Below are 23,572 nucleotides of genomic sequence, written 5' to 3'. Positions count from 1 at the left end.
TCAATGGCTCAAGCTGTAGAACAGTCAGAAAAAAGGCTAGTTCAAAAACAGAAAGATGGGGAAAACAGTTTTCCTCATGCTTGCCATGCACTTCTTGAAATCTGTCATATTAATGTCCAACCTTTGAACTGGATGGTGGGTCTTGGGGGCCTTTTGACAAGTGTTAAGAAACTGCCTGCTTTTTATTTCTTTGTATCACACTTCTGGTAGCTTGCTTGTTGAGTCTCTGAATTAGTCCACACTTAGGACTAATGCTAAATTTGTTCCCTAAAAAAATAAGCACCATCAGTAAGGTATTTTGCAGTGTGGTGACTTTTTTCCTTAGAGTATTTATCACATAGGTGAGATGAATGGCTCAGTTTTACAACTCAGGCATAGAATTGACAATGCTAACACAAATTTTTAGTCGGAGATGGAGCCTCTTTCTGAAGTTTGTAAGAGTTGATTAGAAAGTGGGAAATCACCAGTGTAAGTGATGTGATAGCTTTTATGCAAACAGCAGGCTACAGAGTCTGTGGTAGGAAAAGCCATTTGGACCCTTTATCATAAACTTTCTAATGGGCACAGCTTGTCAGAGGATCTACTTTTATGCAGTTGTTTGGGATATAGAAAGGTGTGTTACACATTTCATACCACACCGCAAAGCACTAACTAGAATGATCTAGTCATAAGGCTCAGTAGTGAATCTTGACATCTGGTCTAAAGAGAAGGAGAAAACAAGTGGATCAAAAAAAGACAAGTGGATCAAAAAAAGGTGAAGGAAAAAGAAAAGAAAAGGGGAAATGTGTATTGGGAATAAGAAAAAAGAATAAAGGAAAAAAAGTCCAGAATTAATTCAAATTATGAAGGCAATTGAAAATTGGTATCATTTGTTGTAGGACAGTTTTGGTGCTCTGCCATTGTCTTTAAGTAGGCTGCTAGGTGTTTGCTAAACTTAACACAAGACTTTGATCAAAAAGCTCAGGTATTGGTGAGCTTTCAGTTGCTTCAAAACATTATGTGAGAGTAAAATACTCTTACTGGGAAAAGACTTTGTAAGCAGAGTTTCTGATCAGTGCATTTTACTATTGAAATTTCAAGAATAAAGAGTGCTCTGAAGAGTTACAGAGCATCATCATTTGCAGATTTGAGGTGTCTTTTCCACGTAAACTGGCTCCTTCCATTTTCTCATGATCAGAGCAGCATGTGTATGATCGAGTCACTTGTAGAGCCTGCACATGCTCAAATTGTACTTACTTTGTTTATTATCAGTGCATACATTCCCCTGCTCTCATACTCAGTATGGAAGGTAAGATGAAGTGGAGCAATAACTGTGCAATTTTATTGTGATGTGTATAATTCAAATGTGCATTGCATGTTTAAATTCTGGTAATGATTGGGTAACAATTGATAGTCAGTTGAGGATAACTTTCTAGCTGCTACCTGCTAAACTGTTCTCTGGTCTGTCTTGGATTTTTATGCTTATGTGTAATATTTGTCATTCATCTGCAGAGTTGCAAGTGCACAGGCTATTGTTCTTCTCAGCTGATGTTAGTGAAGGTAGCAACATTTCTTTTGTTTTACTTGTAATACCATGTTTGATAATTGTCTGCAGTATTTCTCCTTGTTTATGTCAAATGTATCATAGGATCTTTAATTTTTACAGCATTCTTCATTTATTCAAAATGTTTGGCTCCCAAGAATGGTGTTATAAACAGCATGTAGTGAATACTAGATATTGAATACCCAGTCAATTTTCATTACACTCAATTTTTTTCCCTGGTTCTTATGAAATGTAAAGTAATTTAACACAAAATCTACTTTCTTCATAAAGATTCAAAACTTAAAAATCCCACGTATGTGTCCCACATGGGTTTCTCAGAGTGTTAACCATATCTCCTTCCTTCTAGGATCGTCCAGCAATGCAGTTATACCAACCAGGAGCTCGCATCCGAACACATATGGGACCTACAAGTAAAACCTATGACTGCAGTGGGAAATCCTTTGAAGATGCTCTTGATAAAAAGTATGAGGCAGATAATTCAGCTGGAGCTAGTTCTGGAAAGACTGAAGAAGCAGAATAAAAGAATCTGGGGGAAAAGGCTAGCGAAAAGGAATTAATTTAAGATTCGGCATCATCACAAAAAAATCCATTGGGCTGTTTCAGAACTCCACAGGCAATTACATCAACAAAATTGTAATAGCTCTGCCTCTTACTTTCTGTAAAATAAAGGGAAGAGTGACTGGAGATATATAAAATATCTTACAGCGAAGGAATATTGTTGCTTTTTTACAAAAAGCAGCTCAAACACTCTTTGCCTAACTTAAAAGCAGTTCAAATATTCTATTAGATTTCCCTTGAAATAGAAGACCCTCTAACAATTTTAAGGGAATAAGACTTTACAGAAACGATGTCATTTTCTTGAGTCTAAAGAAATGAAATGTAAATTCGCATCAGTTTGAAATCTGAGGCACTTTACATGTATTTGGTGCATGACACGGGGGCCACAGGACCCGTTCCTGCAAATGGCAGCGACAGGGGCTGCTGCAGGGAGTTGCAGTCAGACTCGGTGGGACCAGCCCTGGGATGAAGCTCTGGAGCCAGTGGTATTTGCAGGATGAGGCCCACAGTTTGCACAGTTGTGAGGAATGTCCATTGGTATCTGTACCTCATTGTGTTTACGTTGGCTTTCAATTAACCATAGTGTCAGATAAGTGTTAGTAAAGCTACAAGTACGTCGTTGGAGAGTTTGTCATTTTCTGAGCTACTTTTGCCTTTTATGTTTTAATAGATTCCTTGTGCTTAAAACAGAAGACAGCTAATGCAAACATCAGCACATTAACAATAAATCTGGTTTTAATGAATTAGCTGGTTTTTATTGTTCTGACACTGACTTTTGGGAAAAAAACCGTGGTTGTACAGTGATGACTTTTTATATGCTAATGTTTCATATAAGTTGCAGTAACAGGATTTGGAAAATGTAAGATACATGAATATTCTGCAGTTTTATTTGTTAAAAAATTAAACACACATGAATGTCAATTGCACACTACCATTTTGTAAGATCTAGGCCAAATTCTGCCCTCTAAGCAGGCACATACACGTATGTGTGTGGGTGTGGGTGTGTGGGGGTGTGTGTATGTATCTTTTGTTGGTTTCAATGATAGCTGTGTGTTTATGAAAGGGCAGGACATGTTCATTTATCTTTCATGGCTGAAAATTTCTCAGTTGTCTAAAACTGAGACCTGCTTTGTCATTGAAGTGAAATAGTAAGATATTAATTTATTTTTACATCCTCTCTAAACATTTTATTAAGCATAACATCTAATTGTCCTAGACTGAACGATTATTTATTGCATTGTACAGATATTAAGCATTAAATAGAATAAAAGAAAAAAAGATTTTGACTATGATTTTGAGATGTGATACTGTGCTATTTTTTCATCTATTACTCCAGAAAAATTAAGTGAGATGCTATTACGCTGCTTTGCATGCTACAGAAGCAGCTAAAAATACAGTTGAGAAGAATTTTAGTATCAGGCTACATAAGTCAGCTGCCAACTAAAATTACTTCAAGATTAAGTAAAACTGCTGCTAGAGAATCATCTGGGTTTAGCTCCATCTAAAGTTTATCTTGTTTGCCAAGTTTATCTGACTGCATAGAAAGGATTGTCTTGGTGTCCTGGCCAAGTACTGGGAGGGCAGGTTTTCCCCTCAGTGAAAAATCCCAGCTTGATCCAAGGAAACTTGACAGGGAAATTCTTCTGCAGTAGAGCTGGGCAGAGCTGGGATCTTCACCAGATGAGAGGGTCTGCTTGAAAGCATTTCCCACCTTTTTGGATGCCCTGTGGAGACTGGAGCAGGGGGTGTGTTTCACCTGTGAGAAGGATTGGCAGGACACAGAGGAGCTGTGATTTTGCACAAGCTCACAACTCGAGTTTGGCATCTTTTGGCTTTTGGGCTTCACCTCCACCTGCACCCGAGTTCCTTGGTTATGGGCACCTCTTGATACCTTTATAGGGAGCTAACTAAACACAGTTATTTTGCAGTAATTTTCCATTTGGGACTTCTTATTCAAACCTAATCTCAGTAAAAACTGTCAGAATTTAAACATTTGTGTCCACCAGGTCACGCTGGAGATTCAGGTCGAGACAAATTCCTGCAAGCTTTTGACAAATGTTTGTGTTCTTGTGAATGCAGCCTCCCACACAGAGGGGCAGAGAGCCTGTCCTGTGACTTAGGTAAGGACATTCAAATTTGGATGTGGGGAGTGCAGTAGTCATTATCTGCACACAGCTGCAGCCTGAGCTGCATCCGAAGGAGCCCCAGCTGCCTGATGGCTTGGCAGTGCCACTTAAGGAACTCTTGGGACAACCAGGTACTGGCATCTATTCTTCCCACATCTGAGAGGGGCAGTAGGAAGTACCGGCCACCATCAGCAGGATCTGAGCATTACTATGGCCAGCTACACCTGCCATACGTAGCTCAGGAGAGACAGGAACAGCAAGGCAGCCCCAGGAACACCAGGAGCCCAGGGTGCATGGGAATGCTGCCTGCAAGCTCTCCGCTACAGTGCGACCCCTCCTGCCAACGCCGTCGCTGAGCTTCCCCTGCCTGCGCTCATGGTCATCTTGGGCAGTGCCAGCAGGACAGCCTCTGCATGTGGAAACAGGGAGCAGGTTTGGGATGGGAGCTTGTGCAGTCATATCTGCAGGGAAGACTGCCCGTTGGAATTGAGCATGTATCTCGTGGGAATGCTGCAAAGCACAATGGCTAAAGCAGCAGAATACATCTCCAAGTCCATGCTCCAATGTCTCCTGCAAAGGAATTCAGCAGGGCCTGAGCTTGCTTCCCTTGCCGGGGCAGCCAGGCGGGAGGAGCTGCCACCTGCTCTGTGCTCACTTGTTCTTTTACGCTTCTCCCGATGACATCAAATAAATGCAGGCTTGCTGCCTGCCTTTGTGCAAACTCATCGAGAGCTTCATTGCCACAATAGTAACTTTGTTTTGCAAATTCAGCTTAGCTGAAAGTAGAGACAGCATCCCCACTGAATGGGAATTGTGTCTGGTTACATCACAGCTGACTTCAGTGCCATCTGTTTTCTTGCTTTTAAAATATAATGTTCTACATTTAATAAAAAACCCACTTGATAGCTTTACCAAATTTCTGTTGCCTTGTTTCTTATTGAATTCCAAGGTCATTGACATTTAGGAATATGGAAATCACTCTGTCAAATGGAGATTGGGCTCCATTGTGAGCTATTGTGTTACAGGAAACTGATGTGGAATGTAAATATTCAGTAAAAACCCCAGCATTTGTGCTTGTTGCAGCTTTAAAGAGAAGCTTATTTGTGGATACAAATATGCATATAGCAAGAATTTCTCTTGCTTCTTTCCAGTCCCGTGAGATACTTTTCTCTCTCACGGAAGATATTTGTGGAGTTCTATAAACGATGAACACCTGCGACCTTCCAAACCTGTGTTTATAGTACAGTAGAAAAATATTTTGACAATGGATGTTTTAGGATTTCTAGCCAATCACCCCCAGAGGTGGATGACCCTTTGACCAATTAGACTATGAAGAAAAAAGTCTATAAAAGAGTTGTAAAATAATTAAATAAATGAATCTTGCTGCACAATTCCTGCCTGCTGGATCTCTCTTCTTCTCCCTACCACTGCGGGACACTGTGATACTTATTCAACTCCAAAACATTGTACTGACAACTTCACATTCAGTTTTTAAATACATTTTGTTGCTTCTTTTAATTTAAAACCAAATGGCTGAAAGTTGTTTTTGGAGAGTCTTTGGAGGTCCATCCATGGTTAAGCAAACACTCCTCTTCATGCTGACAGCAGTTTCTCTGCTAGCATTTATTTGCAGTATTAGTCCTGAACAGCCCAAACAAAAGCCTGAAATATGAACATTACAAAGCCCACTCACTGGGCACAAAATAATATTGAACATCAGAATAAAATATGCCTGAAAAGGAAAATGGAGTAGTACTTCCCTCCCCAAACCTGATGGAGTGTTGAAAATCAGTGGAAAATTACTTGTGAGTTGGTGGTGGTGCTGTTTGAGCCTTATACGATGAGAGGAGAGAGTTAAAATTCTCAGGTTACTTATTTATAACTGTTTCATTAGAGGGGAAAAAAAATCTGAAATAAATGGGAAACCAGAATCTTATCTGATAATTTCTAAGTGGTTTAAAGGCATTCACTCTGTCTTCTGTGCCTCCACTTGAGCTTTTCATGGAAGTTCTTGAAGACTGAAAATGTCATCTTCTTACCAAGTGCTGGTTTCTCTCTTAGCTGTTAAACCCTTTCCCAAACTTCTTCATTGCTACATAACTAAAAAACAAATATTTTCCAGATATATTTTGTGGTTTACATTGCACTAGCCCACACTTGGTCTCCTGAACATGCCCCATTTGCATACCCCATCTAGAATTAGGTGAATACTATCAGAGGCTCATTACTGTCACATAAATATTACAGTATTTTGTTTCAAATGGACACAAACATACAGGACATTGGACCGCAGTGTTCTTTGCTCAATTCCAATTGACAGCCTTGATTAGAAAAAAACCCTATTCTCCAATGCTCTCCAAAAGTGTAATGATTAGCAAAAATGGCATATAGACTCATGGTCCATGCAAGGTCAATAAATGGCTCCCAGTATGTGCTGAAGGCAGGAGATACAAAAACATGCAGAAATGGGAGATTCTTTTTTTCCCTTCTCTTTAAAAATGTTGATATATTCTGAAGCCAAATATAATACTCTGCGTAAAACTTGAAGGGGAAGGGGGGGGGGCTGGATCTTTTGAGGTGTTGATGTTTTGGGTTTTTTTCTTCTGTCAGGCTCTCAGTTGCCAACTCTAGTGAATAGATTGAAAATTAATTCTGGAAGACTCCACCTGGCCAGACAGGGAGTTTGGCTTTAGGTTATCCACAGCATGGAGGGCTCGGCCTGTTACTACTGATCTGTGCCCAGGTGTGTGTGTGTTGTGCTGCTCCCTATCTCTGGCTATGCAGAAATGTGGATGGTTCTGCTGGATGAAACTGAAGGGAAACTCCACCTCACCTTGTTTCTTAACAGCGAACTTGAATATGGGCACTGATATCTGACATTACCTGTTGGAAGTTCTTGCATGGTTTTGACAGCTGTTGCAGGTCATCATTGTCCAGAAACAACAGTATGGGTACAATTATGTCCTCAGGCATTCAGACAAGAAAATCGGGATATCGAAGGAAAAAATGGAAACACTTGCACGGCTCAGTCTTGTTTCCTTAACTTTTAACAACATCCTGAAATACAAAGATAAAAGTTGGTTGTATATTGGAAACTTTTCAGTTCCTCAATTAAAGATCAAATAACAAGGAAGAAAACACTTGGGAATATGTTACATAAGGTAAAAATGTATTCAGGGGGTATTTAGATGTGTCTCCAATGAATTGTGAGCTCTCCCTAGCTACGGTGTTAGGTAACAGATTCGTTGTTCTATTTCTTACAGTTACTAACACATAGTAAGAACTAAAAGGCCATTTCAGAAAGTAATTTAGAGGCCTAAGGGAATGAATTAAATGAAACAAGCTGTCTTGGATGATTAAACTCCATGCCTTCAAGAGCCTGATGTCATTTTCACTAAGAGACTTCACAGGTGAATATGGCAATTTTTTTACATTTTGCTTATGCAAAAAAAAAAAAGATAATATAGAACTGGAAGCTATAGTCAAGTGTCTTTCATAATAATATTAACTGAAAGGGGGAGACATGAAATTTTAGCATGATTTCATAAATTAAATAAAATCCCTAGATGTAAAGGAAAAAAAGTTCTTAACTAGTTAGAAAATAAAGTTTAACCATACAGTTAAAAAAAAGTCTATTAAAAACAAAAGTTATTCACTGGGGTTGAGATGTGTTCTTTATGTATTCTCTGTTTTCTAGTGCAATCCTTGGTCTCTAATGGCTAATCCAGCAAAAAATCTGCGTGGGATTTCTTTATCTCCTTTGAGAAAACTTCTTGGCTAGGTTGAAAGGAAATCCTCCAAGTACTCTAAATCACCTATAGATAACAACAGCATGGAAAAATAAGAGAAGTTTACTTAGTCTGTCTAAGAAGAAATGTAATAAATAGGGTACACCTGGTTTATTTGGAATTTATTTAAGTGTTTGATTCCATGACCAATGGAAATTACTAGATTAACTACAGAAGCTGGAAATTAATTCAAAAAGTGTAAAATGGGGGAAAGCACTGGCAAACCAGAAAGAGATGAAAGCTCAGGATCAGGTGAGAATGACAGGTTATTAGCTGGCCTTGGGTTGAATTTACACACTATTTCCATGAATGAAAAAAGCAGGAGTCAGCATTTTGAGTAACAAAAACTAGATAAAATGCAAGTACAAGGTGGATGCGTAGCAAGAGCACTCTCAACTGAAGACTTGGATGGAAACAACCAGTTGGTTTTTAAGTAAGTCACGGGAAAAACACAATCCACAATGATGAATATATAACCTGTAGTCAAAGAGACATGAGCCTGAGACATGACTACACAGAGGACCAGGAGGGTATCGAGCCTGCAGTGCTAGATTTCTCCATGACACCGAGATGTGGAATAAAGAAAATAATTCCTCATTGGTCAGTAATTGTAGTTGATCACTACACTTCTGCTACACTTTCAGAGCATGTGTAGTTCTGATTTTCTCAAAAACTTAGATACAACTGGTGAAAAATACTGCTGCTATCCCAGCAGCCAGGGGATGCAACAGGTCACTGCTAAATGCTGCCTGACAGAGAAACCGCCCTCTTGGTAAGGAAATGCTGCCGAATGTCCAGCCCAAGTCTCCCCTGAAGGAGCTCTGAGCCATTCCCACATGTCCTCTCAGTGGGTACCAGGGAGAAAAGTTTAGCATCTCTCTCTCCACTTTCTCTCCTCAGAAAGCTGTAGAGAGTGGTGAGGACGTGTGAGAGACTGAACTATTAAGGGACAATGACTCAAACATTCCCCCTTTTGTGGAGAGGCCAGGGCGCTTGGTTGAGATGGAGGAAGTGAACTTTTAGTTGTGTAATGGCTAAACCTCTGATCTGATAAGGCACAGGGTGAATGATGGGCTGTGAGTGAGACATGAGGTGGATCCTGTGGAGACAGATTGTGCATCCTGTCATGTTAAGTTGTGCTTCCCTGCACAAACCACTGGGTTGTGGGGCTCCCCCTCCTCCCCACGGGAAGTACCGGGATATTCGCGCGTGACCTGAGCAAGTTCATCTCTGCTGCTGGGACATAATGGGGCACAACTGACTCAGCTGTGCTGGTGTGATGGGCAGCTGTGTCGTCTTAGAAGGTGTCGAGGACTCACGAAGCATCCCATGATCTACATTCTGACATCAAGCTCCCTGCTCCTGAGGAGGTACCTGATTTATATTCACCTGAACCAGAGTGAATATAAACCCAAGAGATGATGTGTTCTGTCACTGTTGGGGCAGTCACAACACACACAGACAGTGCCTCTTTCAAGGGCCAAAAAGCCGTTTATTGTTTATTAAACAAAGCAGCCTCTTTTATACACCTTTTGTATGTTATCATTCATGTTACAGATTCATTGGTTGCTAAACTACTACAATAGACTCATTGGCTATTACTAAGTACAACATACTACCATTGGCTACCTATAGCCTAAGCATTCAAGCATTCAGAAAAATAACAGGTGCAGATACTTTGCTGTTTTCTCCTTCTACTGTTTAACTTTCTTGCTTCTGTTGATACTACATTCTCATGGGTAAAAACGAATTGTTTTTCTTCTCACAGTCCTTCTCTAGCCAAAGTAACAGGCCTGAGCCATAATTTTACAAAGGCAACAAGGCTTTCATTTTATAAGGTTTTACTTAAATGCCACAGTGTTCCGCCAATTTCTCCTCACCACTTCTTCGGGACTTCCCTCACCGCTTCTCACCACCACTTTGACCGAGACTGTACAGCAATCAAGTGTTGTTGTGAGGCTTAGGGTGGTGAGATCCTCACACCTTTCCTTTTCCTTTCCTTTTCCTTTCCTTTTCCTTTCCTTTTCCTTTCCTTTCCTTTCCTTTCCTTTCCTTTCCTTTCCTTTCCTTTCCTTTCCTTTCCTTTCCTTTCCTTTCCTTTCCTTTCCTTTCCTTTCCTTTCCTTTTCCTTTCCTTTCCCTTTCCCTTTCCTTTCCCTTTCCCTTTCCTTTCCTTTCCTTTCCTTTTCCTTTCCTTTCCCTTTCCCTTTCCCTTTCCCTTTCCCTTTCCTTTTCCCTTTCCCTTTCCTTTTCCCTTTCCCTTTCCCTTTCCCTTTCCCTTTCCCTTTCCTTTCCTTTCCTTTCCTTTCCTTTCCTTTCCTTTCCTTTCCTTTCCTTTCCTTTCCTTTCCTTTCCTTTCCTTTCCTTTCCTTTCCTTTCCTTTCCTTTCCTTTCCTTTCCTTTCCTTTCCTTTCCTTTCCTTTCCTTTCCTTTCCTTTCCTTTCCTTTCCTTTCCTTTCCTTTCCTTTCCTTTCCTTTCCTTTCCTTTCCTTTCTTCTTCTCTTGTCCTTTCTCTCTCTCTTTCTTTCCCCTTGTGTGTATCCTTTGATGATGTTGTTACACTTTCACATTGCAATGCTTTCATGTTTTATTACTATGGATAATAACCACCAAAATGGCTCCATACCTGTTTTCCTTTGCAATCAAATTGCAATAATAATAACAAAATATATAAAAATATATTTTAATAAATAAAAAATATATATAATTATAAAATAATAAAATATATAAAAATAATAAACCATACACTGTTTATTTACAAATACTGATCAGTCAGTGTCATTTCACACTAATCTGCCCCAAGGGACCTAGTAACAAGAATCCGGGTTACCCCCATGATCTGTCCTAACAAAATGCCCCTCGGACTCCAGAGAATCTTTCCTTAAACAGCTCCAGGGAGTCACCGTCCCTGGAGATGTTTGAGGAAAAACCGGGCATGACACCTAGTGCTGTGGTCTGGTTGACATGGTGGTGTTCAGTAATAGGTTGAAGTTGATGATCTCAGAAGTCTTTTCCAACTTAATTGATCCTGTGATTCTGTGAGTCTGTCATTCTTTCCACACTGGACAAAAAGCACTGCAAAAACCAAAAGACAAAAAACAATTCCTGAATTGAGGGGTCCAGAACTGGACACAGTAGCTGAGGTGTGGCCTATTTGACACTGGTGAGGCCACACCTCGAATCCTGTGTCCATTTCTGGGCCCCTCAATTCAGGAAGGACATTAAAGGGCTGGAGCAGGTCCAGAGAAGAGCAGTAGAGCAGGTGTCCTATAATGGAGCATCTGAGCGAGCTGGGGTCTAGCCTGGAGAAGAGGAGGCTCAGGGGAGACCTTATCATTCTCTACAATCACCTGAAAGGAGGATGTAGCCTTATGGGGGTGAGGCTCTTCTCCCAGGCAACCAGTGCCAGGATGAGAGGACATAGTCTTAAACTGCATCAAGGGGTTTTTAGGTCAGACATTAGGAAGAATTTCTTCACTCAAAGGGTGATTGGTAATTGGAATGGGCTGCCCAGGGAGGTGGTGGAGTCACTGTCCCTAGAGGTGTTTAAGGAAAGACTGGACATGACACCGAGGGCCATGGTCTTGTTGACATGGTGGTGTTCAGTCATAGTCGAGGATCTCAGAGGTCTTTTGCAGCCTAGTTTGCGACTTTGCGGCTCCGTGTTTCTGGGATTCTGGAATTCTCTCCGCACTGGACAAACCCTCTGTGGGTTCCCAGACAAGGCCGGGCCCCCCTGTGCGGCAGCGCCCCCTGCCGGCGGGCGCGGAGGGCGGCGCGGTTCGGCCCCGCCCCCGTCCCCGCCGCCGCGGCCGCGGCACGTGACCCGGCCCCGCCTCCCGCCGCCGCCGCCGCCGCCATTGGCGGGGGGAGCCCGGCCCGGCCCCCCCGGCCCCGCGCCCGCCGTCCCGGAGGTGCCGAACGGTGAGTGCGGGCGCCGCGTCCCGCTCGCCCCCCGCTCCCGCCGGCCGGGCCCGGCGCGCTTCCCTCCCTCCCCCTGGGCATCGGGCCTGGGCCTTCCCCTTGTCCAGCCCCCGCCGCGCGGGAGGCGGCGGCGGCGGCTGCCGGTGCCGGCGCGGGGGGAACAAAACCGACGGGGCCGCGCACGGGAGGGAAGAGGGAGAGGGGAGGCGACGAGGGAGAGCGCCCGGAGGGGCGGGATGAATGGGCGGGCGGCGTGGCCCCCGGCCCGGGGGTGCGGCCCCGGGAGGGCCGGGCAGCGGCGAACCGGCGGCCCCGCGAAAGCCGAACCCGCAGGCACCCCCTCCCCGCAGGAAAGTTAAAGTGATGCCGGCGGAGCGAGGAGCAGGAGGAGCACGCCGCCGGTCTGCTGTCCTGGGATAGCGAGTTCGGCACGGGACGTGTCCCCGCCGGGACCGGGCCCTTCCCCGGTGACAGAAATAGCTGCCGGGAGCGGCTGCGTCGCACGTGGGAGCAGAGAAGCAGGTGCAGAACCACGGCTCACAACAGTTCTGGAGAGCGTGTCCTGTGAGGAGCGGCTGAGGGAGCTAGGGTTGTTTAACCTGGAGAACAGGAGGCTCAGGGGGGACCTTGTGACTCTCCACAACCACCTGAAAGGGGATTGTAGCTGAGTGGGGGTCGGCCTCTTCTCCCGGTTAACAAGTGACAGGACGAGAGGACATAATCTTAAATTGCACCAAGGGACGTTTAAATTGGACATTAGGAAGAATTTCTTCACTGTGGAGGTGATTAGACATTGGAATGGACTGCCCAGGATGGTGTTGGAGTCACTGTCCCTAGAGGTGTTTAAGGAAAGACTGGACGTGGCACTGAGTGCCATGGTCTATTTGACAAGGTGGTGTTCAGTCACAGGTTGGAGTCGATGATCTCAGAGGTCTTTTCCAACCTCAATGATTCTATGAATTTTTTGCAAGTGAGGAACATAGAAACTTTGGATTTCTTATTTCTCTTCCATAATCTTCCCTTGGACCCCATATTCTTTCAGAGTAGTGTAAATGGAATTCTTAGCCTGTTATCACCAAGTTTCACAACCTTAATTCACAGTTCTTGACTAGATTGTAATGCTCTAGTGAGTCTTGCGGCACTTCGTTAGCTCAGGTACAGCACTGCAGTAGTAAGGTTTTTGAGACCATTTTTGGAAGCCAGCTAAGTGGAATTGTGAGCTTGGAGTTAGAAAGCTGTGTCAGAAGTACATGGAATTAATTTTTTCCATCTTGAATCAGTCAAAGGTACATTGATTTTACTCTGCAATGTAGACTGTTGTTAGATCTGTATTGAGAACTAATGTTGTATAGACTTGTAATTCTCTTAACAAAGATTGAAATATTGCAAAATTGCTGCAGTTCTGGATGCTTTGTGTTTCTTAAGTCATGTGCATCAGGTATTGTCGCTTTGTAGATCTCCTGTGACTTGAACCTTCCCTGGAAATGTGGAACTTCATAATACAGCATTTCCTACCTGGATCTGGTGCCTCCCATGTTCTCAGCATATCTTAGTGTTTCAGTGGCTGGTTGGGTCCGAGTGTTTGTGCCTTGTGTAGTTGTGTAATTTTAAAGACCTGGTTCAGCAATTGTTGCTGATGGAACTTAGACTGGCTGGTAGCTGGGAGTTCAGATGTGAGGTTGTGGTCAGGTACCTGTGGACACTTCTGGGCTAGCAGAAGCATAGTGCTGCCTGTCTTGTTCGTGGTGCCTTGGAAGTGATGCCCTGACCTGCCTTCTGCATTGCGAAGTGTCTGCTCTGCCCCACTGTGGGATGTTTGTGTGCAGCTTCCTCTGGGAGCTAAACTTCTCTTTGTCAGTCACAACACAGGGATGTAGCTTCAAGAGAAGCATCATGCTGCCATCAGACTGCCATTTACTTTTTGGCACTGCAAGAACATGTAACTTTTCCTTTTGCTTAAACACAGCAATAGTCTGGATCTGTTCCTGCTAGCAGAGGCAATGATCCTGCTGCATCTAGCTTACCCAGCTTTCTTGTGCTGGGAACAAACCCAGCTTTCTTGTGCTGGAAACGTTGACCCTCTTCACTGACAGAGGTTATGACTGAACTGTTTGCCTGCAAGAAACTTCCAAGGCTGATGAGAATAAACAGTAATCCTTCCTGTGCAGGGAATCCTATGTGTGGTTGTAGGGCATTACAGAAAATCACAGGGCTTTCTTCTGGAGCACTTTCCCAGCTGTGTTGGTGTCACTGAAGTATGTTGTGTGTCCTCTATCTGTTTGTGTCTCACCAGGATTGATTATCGAGAGGAAAATAGTTAGAGATTCTTCTGCCACTGACGGTCTGATTTTGAACAATGATATGGCCGACTACTTGTTGCTGTGCTCTGAATTCTTCATGTAATGTTAAAATTACATAAATTTTCTGTGCTCACAGACAGATCTTTAGCTTTGAGCCCTTTATTGCTTCCCTCGGACAGTCACAGCTTATCTTCTGTAGAGGAAAAATGCAAGTATATATTAAATGTTGCAAAGCTAAGTGTAGAATGTGTTTATTAAAAATTACCAGTAATGATTGGAAGACTTGTAGCTATGAAATTGGAATGGAGTTGAGAAGTGGAGACATTTTGGTTTCTGCCAGAGTCATGTTGTGCCATCCCCTTCATGGATTCCTTCTTATATGGAGGTATCTCTTCTGCATTTTTCCACTCTTCTTCCACTGAGAGGTTTTTGAGAGGCTGTAGAAAGTATGGCTTAATCTTTAGTGGGATCCTCATGGAAGATGGGATGTGGAATCCGGGAACTGTCTCTGACATGCCTGGAAAGACATCAGGAGGTCTCTCCTCTCTTGTGCATTAGCTTAGGATGCTCCTATTGCTCAGTTTAACATGAGCTCAGCAGAGATTTGTGATGCTGTTTGACTCCACTTTGTGGCTGCCTTGCAATACACATAACCAACTTTTGGTTGAATTTGTGGTTGTCTTGCTGCCTCTTACTTCCTGGATACTTCTTCTTTCTGCCAAACCATGACTTTAGTCTCTTGGGTGCTGAGAACCAAGCAAGAAAAGCAGTGGTGGTTGTTCATCTCTCAGTTAGATACATTCCCTCGTTACCAATCCTTTCCCCATGCTGTTTTTCTGTTCTTCCTGTGGTAGAGGAGATTATGGCCAGAACTGCAATGTGGGGGACAGGAACTGGTGTAAGGATCTTCAGCATCTCTGTGGAGAGAGGAGAGAGCTGGTGGTAGGAACCTCTGTATGTAGGTTCTAAACATGTGTGAAAGAAGAGGGGTTGGGAGAGGTGGCTGATAGAGCAGCAGTAGGGACTGGTGGTCCCACTGCTGAGATTTGTGTCTCTTCAGGCAGCTTTTAACCTAAGTGATGGACATTGATCTGTGTCACTTCAAGGCAGCTAAGACCTGAGTTGGTGCTGATGCTGTTACTGTGCTTGATACCTGAGGATACAGCGAGCTTTTAGACAGAAGCACTTACCTGTTCAGGTAGATTTCAGTGGGAAATGTCATGTCTTAGGAAGACTCTGAATGAGTCTTGGCTGCCTTAAGTTAAAATTTCGTATTGCAAGCTCCAGAATCTTAGTTGAATCACAGTACCTTGTCTTGAAGGCAGGATGTGGACGCAGGACAAGCATAAATGCTGGGCTTCAGGCTTCTGCTTCGGTTGTAATGTGTTCTCAGAACAGATAATTAGTTCGATTTGGCTGCATCTGTATTTGTTTTCTCAGTGTTGCAGCCATGGAAAGTGAGAAAAGTAGGAGGGAATGCAGAAAGAGCAATTAAGGAATGTGTTGTGCTTTGTAGTGTTACAGTGGTATGCAGCACAGCCTCAGTTATAGCCACTGCTGCACTGCACATCCTATTAACTGGGAGTTTGAATAGGGGCAATGCTCAAGTGTCCTTTTTACAAAACAGTTATGGCCAGGCAGAGTGTTCAACCAAACAAAGTGGCCTGGGGCCTGCACAGCAGTTATTTGTACTTGCAGAGGTGGCAGGTCCTTTGTTCTCCTAGGAGTATTCAAGAAGCCTTGAGAGATACTCTAGTGGCCATCTCCCCTCTGCTTTGTTTCATGGAGAAGCTGTTGCTCATGACAATTTGATCTTCACCCTGAAATTCATACTTTTCGTCAAAGAGCTTCAGAGGAATAGAATGATACTGGGATTTAGTACTTGATCCAGTTCTCTGCAGTGCACATGGAGCACCCTGACAGATTTATCACAGCAGTTCTTTTCCTGACCCTTTTCATGGGATTGAGTTGGAGCAGCACAGAGCTAGTTCCCTTTAATGTCTGTAATAATGCATTTACACAGAGGGAGCATGGTCCGTCTCTCTTAGTGTTGCCAAAAAGATGCTGCTGAGCACAGATTACATCACAGTTCATGCAGGACCCATCACAGTTCATGCAGGGCCGAGGCTGTGGAGACCTGGTTACTGGGCATATGGATTTTAGGCTGGCTGGGTCTGCTGGTGTGGAACTCTATAAGAAACAGTGACGTTGTTGCTTGCACTTTCACCCAACTAGGCAAGGCAGGATCCAGTGCAGAACAAGTTTTGATGTGGGAGATGATGGCAAAGAACAGTGTGATGCAGGTTTATCTGTGTGATAAACCTGAGTGTATAGGAGGGCAGCAACCAGAGCCATGTAGAGACAGTGGTATTGGAGCTCAATATGAGAAGGAATCTGGAGGGCTTGACAGGAAAATCTTTCAAACTAGCTGTTTAGATCTGTGTTAAGTGAACCAGCAGCATCTCAGAGTTTATTCCTTCAGAAATGTCTCAACAAATTTAAATTGACAACATGACTGTTTTAAGTTTGTTACTGATCTCACAGTAGCTATTTTAAAACTAGGTTTACTATTCCATGGACTCAAGGTGCTGCACTAACAAAGAGTTGTCTTGCCTCAATTAAGCAGAGATTTCAGCAGAAGAGGCAGTTGCTTCAGTGACTGCCAGATACAGTGGGTTGAGTTACAAAACTAAAAATGGTGAGTGAAGGCAATGTGAGAGAAAGTACCCTCAGCTCTTCAATGTTATTTCTTATGCTAAAGGCTTGAATATCCAGACTTTTGGATGTCTGGACTGTGCCTGTAACTTCTTTGGTTCCAAAATAATCTCATGGTCAACAAAGCTTAGCAGCAACTTGGACAATTTGTGGAAGGAAGGCACTGACTTTTTCTAACTGTTGTATTTGGAGAGAAAGTGGAAATTTTCATCATAAAGTAAGGTAGAACTGAATAAAAGAAGAGCATGGGAGGTGGGGTGAAGTGTAGTTCAGTGAATAACAAAAAACTGCAGCAAAGGCAACAGGGACATGCCAAGGGCAGGGAAATTCTGAAGAGGGTAGAAAAGGTTGTCTGGTAAACTTTGTTATAAACTGTGATAAATTCAAATTGGAAAAGCCTTTTTTGGTTTTCTAGTGAAAAGAATATGGATAATTCAGGATTACAACCAATTTTGGAATTGACAAATTCCCTTTCAAGTCTAAAAATGTGATTACTTGCAGTGTGTCTTTATTGTCCTAATTATGTTCTGCTGTGATATGACAAAAAACAACAAAGCCTTTTTATTTAGCTCATATCAGCAATTCAGAAATTTTTGCTTTCAAATTGAAATCTTCCCTTCCTCCCATTGTCCCGAGTCCTGCAAACAAAACATGCACTGTAATTCATAAAGATTTGAAGGTCTTTTGGAGTATTAAGACATGATGTACTATGGGTTTTTACAATTGGCAAGTTATTTGCTGTTGCAGAGATACAGACTGCTAAGCACTGCTGCCATCTTTCTGTTTTATTTTCATCTTTTACATGCATTAAACAATTGTTATGTTGGGAAGTGTTTTGTGGTCAAAACTGAATGTGGTGTGGACTACAATTTGGGGTATCTTTTGTATGGATGCCAGCAGTGGTGGGAAACTGCAGCTTATACCCCAAAGGTCCTTCCACTTCAGTGTTTGTAGAGCAGAGAGTAATTACTTCTCATTTGTAGCTAGACTGTGGTTGGATGCTATTCATTTGCCTCATGGTTGTAAAGCAGGATCCTTCTTAAAGCTCCACCCGTGGTCCCACCACGCTTCCCAACTGGAAATCTACCTGTTCCTGTGACTTAATGTGAAGTGTGTATGCACAGTGCACGCAAAGGAGTTGTTCCATAAGCAGCTGAGCTAGTGAAACTCTATTAAGGATTTGTGCCCTCTTGCTCCTCAGCCAATCCTTCTTTCCTGGTTTTTTGTTGTATCCATCTCATCCTTTAGCAGCACTGCTAATTTGCTTTCATTCTGTCTCTGCCTCAAACCCAAAGCAGCTCACTGCTGTAGTATTTTTAATTCCTTCCCCTTTTCCTTAATTACAAGCTGAATCAGACACTGCTTGCTCTGAAAGTTTCAAGCCTATTTGTGTAGAGGCTAAACAGAAGCAGGCACTGCTAAGTGACATATTCTGCCTCAGTGGAGGCATTGCTTGCATTCTCTGGTTCCTGATTTTCATGAAAGGTGTAGAAATGCAAAGTAAGGCTGGATTGCTTTGTCCGGTTTGATTGGCATTGACTGTAGGGCAATGTGTTTGTGTAAGCCTCATTTCCATAAGAAACCAGGGTAAAAATGCTTTAGGAATAAATTAAGAAAACTTGCTTTGAATGCATATCTTTAGACTTGTTAGTCTAATATATATTTAGGTAAATTAATGTTAAAATGAAACAACAATTTTGAGTGTTTTGAAGCAGTGTGTTTTACAAGACCCCCAAAATTAGGTTGATAGCTTAGCATGATTAATCATGTAACAACTGTTTTAATTTCAACCTACAAAAAAAAAGTGTGTGCATTTCACTTGAATGTCCTTTTTACCTTCCACTTTTATGACAATATAACTTGCAGAATATGACTAGACTTGGTTTTCTGCTTATTGTAGTAGCTAATCTGGGTAAATTCTGTTGGTAATAGTGGAATCCAGCCAAATAATTTAAAACTATTTGCATTTTGAGGGATTTTTGTTCAGTTTTTGGAGTACTTTTTTGTTTGTTTTTCTTAAATAGTATTTTTATTGTTATTGGGGCAGCACATGAAATAATGGAACAGGAAAAGTCCTTTTCATAATAGATAAAGCTTTTATGATCAGCATATTTTTTTTCCATGTAATTAGTGAAAGGATGTCAGTATTTGACAGATGAAAATAGGGCCTAGGTTTTAGGCTGCTGTTTTCTTGATTTTTTTTTTTGGTCTTTGTCAAAAACTGCTGATTTGTTTTGAAATTGAATGATGGAGATGCATTTTTGACATGGCTTTATCTCAGTGGCAGTGTTTCAAAGTACTTTTTGTTTTCAGTTTACATGTATAATGTCAATAAAAGCACATCAAATATGGGAAGAGAAGACAATGGAGAAAGCAAGTCACATTTATCAAATGAAATTCAAACTTTGCTCTTCATCACCTGGGTTCTTTTTGTATCATTTGCTTCCAGTTTTTTTACATAGGTAGGAAGGCCTATTGTTCAATATAAACTTTGTTTTTTCAAGTTTTACTGATATAAAATGACTTTCGGAAGTTGGAGACACCTATGTTTGGATTTCTCTATGAAGGAGTTATTACCTGTGCAAAAGTTACTCTTTCTAAAAAGGGGGCGGTGGGTGGGGAAAAGCCCATGCGGTTATTTAGGAATGACAGAGTTGAAATTAACGTGGACAGATAACTATACAGATCTTTTTCCTTTATTGCAGGAACTGAAAATTAATCTTTAAAAGGTGCAGTGCTGTGAAACTGTTACTGCCCGTAGAAAAATGGACATGTTGCAGATACTACGTAAAACCACAGAGCGCTTGGAGTGTGACTACTGCAGCTTCAGAGGAACTGACTATGAAAACATACAAATTCATATGGGTACTGTTCACCCAGAGTATTGTGATGAAATGGATGCTGCTGGTTTGGGTAAACTTATATTTTATCAAAAAAGTGCAAAACTGTTTCACTGCCATAAATGTTTCTTTACCAGCAAGATGTATTGCAACGTATATTACCACATCAAAGCACAGCATGCAGCACCTGAGAAGTGGAATGAAGAGCGGAAAGAGCAACAGGTTGAAGGAGATTCAGATTCATCCAAAAAAAGTGTCACGTTGGAGCCACAGAAACCTACCCTTTCCCCTGAGTCACGCAAACCTGACCTTTCTCCTGAACTCCCCAAATCTGAACCTGTTGTTTCCCCCAAGCTTCAGAAATCTTCTGTGTCTCCAGAGCCCCAGAAGTCTGCTCAGGTGACTTCCTCAGAGCCAGAGAAGTCAGTCCAGACAGTGTCCCCAGATCCAGAAAAGTCAGCCCAGGCCATGTCTCCCGATCCAGAGAAGTTAGCCTCAGCTGTGTCCCCTGACCCACAGAAGCCATCTCCTGCCGTGTCCCCTGACCCACAGAAGCCATCTCCTGCCGTGTCCCCTGACCCACAGAAGCCGTCTCCTGCTGTGTCCCCTGACCCACAGAAGCCAGCCCCAGCCGTGTCTCCAGAGCCCCGGCGGCACTCCCCAGCAACGTCTCCAGAGCCCCGGCGGCATTCCCCTGCCGTATCACCAGAGCCTCGGCGCCATTCTCCCGCTGTGTCTCCAGAGCCCCGCAGATACTCCCCAGCTGTGTCACCAGAGCCAAAGAAACCTGCTCCGGCAGTATCCCCCGAACCACGGAGGTATGCCCCAGCTGGGTCTCCTGAGCCACGAAGGCATCCCTCTCAAATGCGCAGGCCCGCTTCCGCTTCTTCTCCTGAAACCCGGCGGCCTGCTTCTGCAGTTTCGCCAGAGTCGTGGAGACCTGCTCCAACTGTTTCCCCTGAGCCCTGGAGGTCTTCACCTCACGAGGTGCAGAAGTCTTCTGCAGTTTCTCCCTGGGCTTCAAAGCCTGCCATGTCGGTGTCTGTAGAATCCCGGAGGTCTGCCCCTGAGTCCCGAAGGCCTGGTTCAGTTGTGTTGCCAGAACCTAGGAGGCTTGTTTCTGATTCGTGTAAGTCTACGTCCTTTTCTGAATCCCAGAAGTCTACTCTTGTTTCTTCTGAGCCCTGGAAACCTATCTCATCTGTTTACCCTGAAGGCTGGAAACCTGTTCTGTCCCCTGACACATGGAAACATTCTCCCCCTGTTTCTCCTGAGCTTCGAAAGTCTAGTCACACTGTTTCCTCTGACTCTTGGAAGCCTTCTTTCTTTCCTGAGGTCCGTAAGCCTGGTGTTTCAGTATCTCCTGAATCTTGGAAACTCTCTGAGTCACGGAAATCTATGTATTTTTCTGAAACTCAGAAATCCACCTCTGCTGCTTCATCTGAGATTCAGAAACGGGCTCATTTCCCAGAACCTCGGAAAAGAGTGTTGTTCCCAGAGACTCGTAAATTTAATCCTACTGCTTCTACTGATGTCCAGAAACGTGCTGTCTTTTCTGAGCCCCAGAATCAGACGTCTACTTCTGCTGTTTCTACTGAAGGTCAAAAACAATCCCTGTGTTCTGAAGCCCAGAAATCCGCTCTTGTTTCTTCTGAAGTCCAGAAGCATGCCCTATTTTCTGAAGCCCAAAAACTCACTTCCATTTCCTCTGAAGTTCAGGAGTCTGCTGCCTTTCTAGAGTCTCAGAAATCCACATCTCCTGAAGTTCAGAAACATGGCCTCTTTACTGAGTCTCAGAAACCTACTCCTGTTTCTCCTGAGACACTCAAGCAAGCTGTTTTCACAGACTGCCAGAAATCTGCTGTTTCCCCTGATGTTCAAAAGCATGCTGTATTTTCTGAGATGCAGAAGCCTGCTGCTACTCTATCCTCTGATGTCCAGAGACATGCTGAAACTACTTTACCTTCTGAAATCCAGAAGAACATCCTGTTTTCCGAGCCTCACAAGTCTGCATCGGGCTTTTTCTCCGAGCCCCAAACACCCAGTGAGTCTGGTGACAGTGACTTTCTCTCTCACAATTTAGATGATCAGAAACCACTGGATGATTTATTCTCACAGGATGAACAATCAATATTAGCCAAAGAATCACCTGAACACATGTTATATTCATGCCCAAAAAAGAAGCCCAAGAAGGATAACCAGGAGAACTCAGATTCTGAACTAAATAGCAGTGAGTGTGGAAAAACAGAGGTGGACTCAATGGAGATAAAGGAGCAAGAATCCAACAGTGACCAAGAGCAGTATGATATGGAGTCATCTGATTACAGCAAAGAGAGCAAAATGGATGCAACTACTCCCACGCAGCCACAGTGTGTGCTTCAGTTTACTGAAGAGAAAGAGGCTTTCATCTCTGAGGAAGAAATAGCAAAATACATGAAGCGTGGCAAGGGAAAGTATTACTGCAAAATTTGTTGCTGTCGTGCAATGAAGAAAGGTGCTGTCTTGCACCATTTAGTTAACAAGCATAATGTTCAAAGCCCATACAAATGTAAAATATGTGGCAAAGCTTTTCTCTTGGAGTCTCTTCTTAAAAATCATGTTGCTGCTCATGGTCAAAGTTTGTTGAAGTGTCCCCGTTGTAATTTTGAATCAAATTTTCCCCGAGGCTTTAAGAAACATTTAACCCATTGCCAAAGCCGTCATAGTGATGATACACCTAAAAAACACTTAGACAGCCTTGAACCACTTGAAGAACAAATTTAATGTTTTTTTTTCCTTGTGCTAGAGAAGCTGAATTTACAAAGTGTTCAAAAGTGTTACTGTATGTTAACCGAGTAGTTTAGCTGATCTGACAAGTCAGAAGATGCATGGTTTATTGTACTATGTTTAACTTGTCTTATAGCTGTATTACTGAAAAGATTTACTTTTGAAAGTAATTTTAAATGCGTGTTCATGTCTTTGTATTACCCATCAGTAGAGTCATATTTTATTTTTCAGATGTACTATGTTTTTGAAACCAAAATGGATACAAATTAGTTTTGTAAAGATTTGTAAAACATATAGGCAATTAAGGACTGGAGTGGCAAGCAATCCATATTTTCCTGTGAAGACAACTTCTTTTTTCACATTTGTTAAATGTTGTATTTTTAAAAATGTTTTTATCAAGTTCTCAAATCAAAATTCTCACTAAATTGAATGTGAATGAGCCAGAATATGAGAAACTACCAATATTCCTGGAACAATTCTGCCCTGAGGTTGTAATTGAGTGTATAGACATTTGCTGGAAATTTATTGCACTCAGTTCTCTGACTTGTCTCAGATTTAGAAGCATCAAGGTACTTATTTTGTGATTCTGTATTTTGGCCATGTTTTAATCATGTACTAATATACATTAAATTGATAGATTAACGTCAGACTATGTATAGCTCAACACTTTCTCTTGATGATTCAGATGTTTGTAATGTCAAGACAACCCCTGAATTTCCTGTATTTGGTGAAATGTTATGCTTTAATGTTTTAACAATAAAAAGAACCCAACCTGGTGTTGGCCATATTTTTTTGTTGTTGTTCACATCAAGAATGGAACTTGCCATGTTCAACATAATGTCTTTTAAGTGTCTTTGGCAACAAGAGATACAAAATTACCCAGGAGGTCTGCTTTGAATGCTTCAACATCCCAATCATCAGCCTCAGTCATCACTAAGGAAGGTTAGTCTAAATTTCCTGTCTCTTTAAGAAAAGTATATGATGTAAATGTCAGATGTAAATGAAGGAAAACA

The 23,572-nt window shown here is 42.5% G+C and overlaps 2 protein-coding genes across 11 annotated transcripts in view; both read left to right on the top strand.

Annotated features, from left to right (window-relative positions):
• Positions 1–3,393, top strand: part of UPF3A (UPF3A regulator of nonsense mediated mRNA decay) — a 29,177-nt gene extending 25,784 nt beyond the window's left edge. For 5 of the 9 annotated variants that reach the window (XM_032100475.1, XM_032100480.1, XM_032100479.1 and 2 more), the window contains one exon: positions 1,890–3,393. In XM_032100475.1, coding sequence (XP_031956366.1) covers positions 1,890–2,063 — 174 coding nt within the window. In that variant the 3' untranslated portion in view covers positions 2,064–3,393. Of the gene's footprint in view, positions 1–1,491; positions 1,540–1,889 lie in introns of all 9 variants that reach the window. The other 4 variants (XM_032100473.1, XM_032100476.1, XM_032100472.1 and 1 more) reach the window with 2 other exon arrangements.
• An 8,484-nt stretch (positions 3,394–11,877) lies between these two features.
• Positions 11,878–23,346, top strand: CHAMP1 (chromosome alignment maintaining phosphoprotein 1). Of its 2 annotated transcripts, none has more exons than XM_032100467.1 (2): positions 11,878–11,938; positions 19,659–23,346. In XM_032100467.1, exon 2 carries the CDS (start codon positions 19,719–19,721, stop codon positions 22,554–22,556), a length of 2,838 nt encoding a protein of 945 aa, XP_031956358.1. In that variant the 5' UTR covers positions 11,878–11,938; positions 19,659–19,718; the 3' UTR covers positions 22,557–23,346. The 2 variants fall into 2 exon arrangements, with proteins under 2 accessions (XP_031956358.1, XP_031956359.1); XM_032100468.1 differs by lacking the exon at positions 11,878–11,938 and adding an exon at positions 12,302–12,460.
• Positions 23,347–23,572: the final 226 nt, after the last annotated feature.

Source organism: Corvus moneduloides, chromosome 2, assembly GCF_009650955.1.
Source record: "Corvus moneduloides isolate bCorMon1 chromosome 2, bCorMon1.pri, whole genome shotgun sequence".
NCBI lineage: Eukaryota > Metazoa > Chordata > Aves > Passeriformes > Corvidae > Corvus > Corvus moneduloides.
The sequence above is the reverse complement of the archived record's forward strand: the minus strand, read 5'-3'. Positions and strand labels throughout refer to the sequence as shown.

Bases quoted from the DNA above. Each gene is read 5' to 3' on its own strand.
- CHAMP1 (XM_032100467.1), top strand. From the start codon at position 19,719: ATGGACATGTTGCAGATACTACGTAAAACCACAGAGCGCTTGGAGTGT.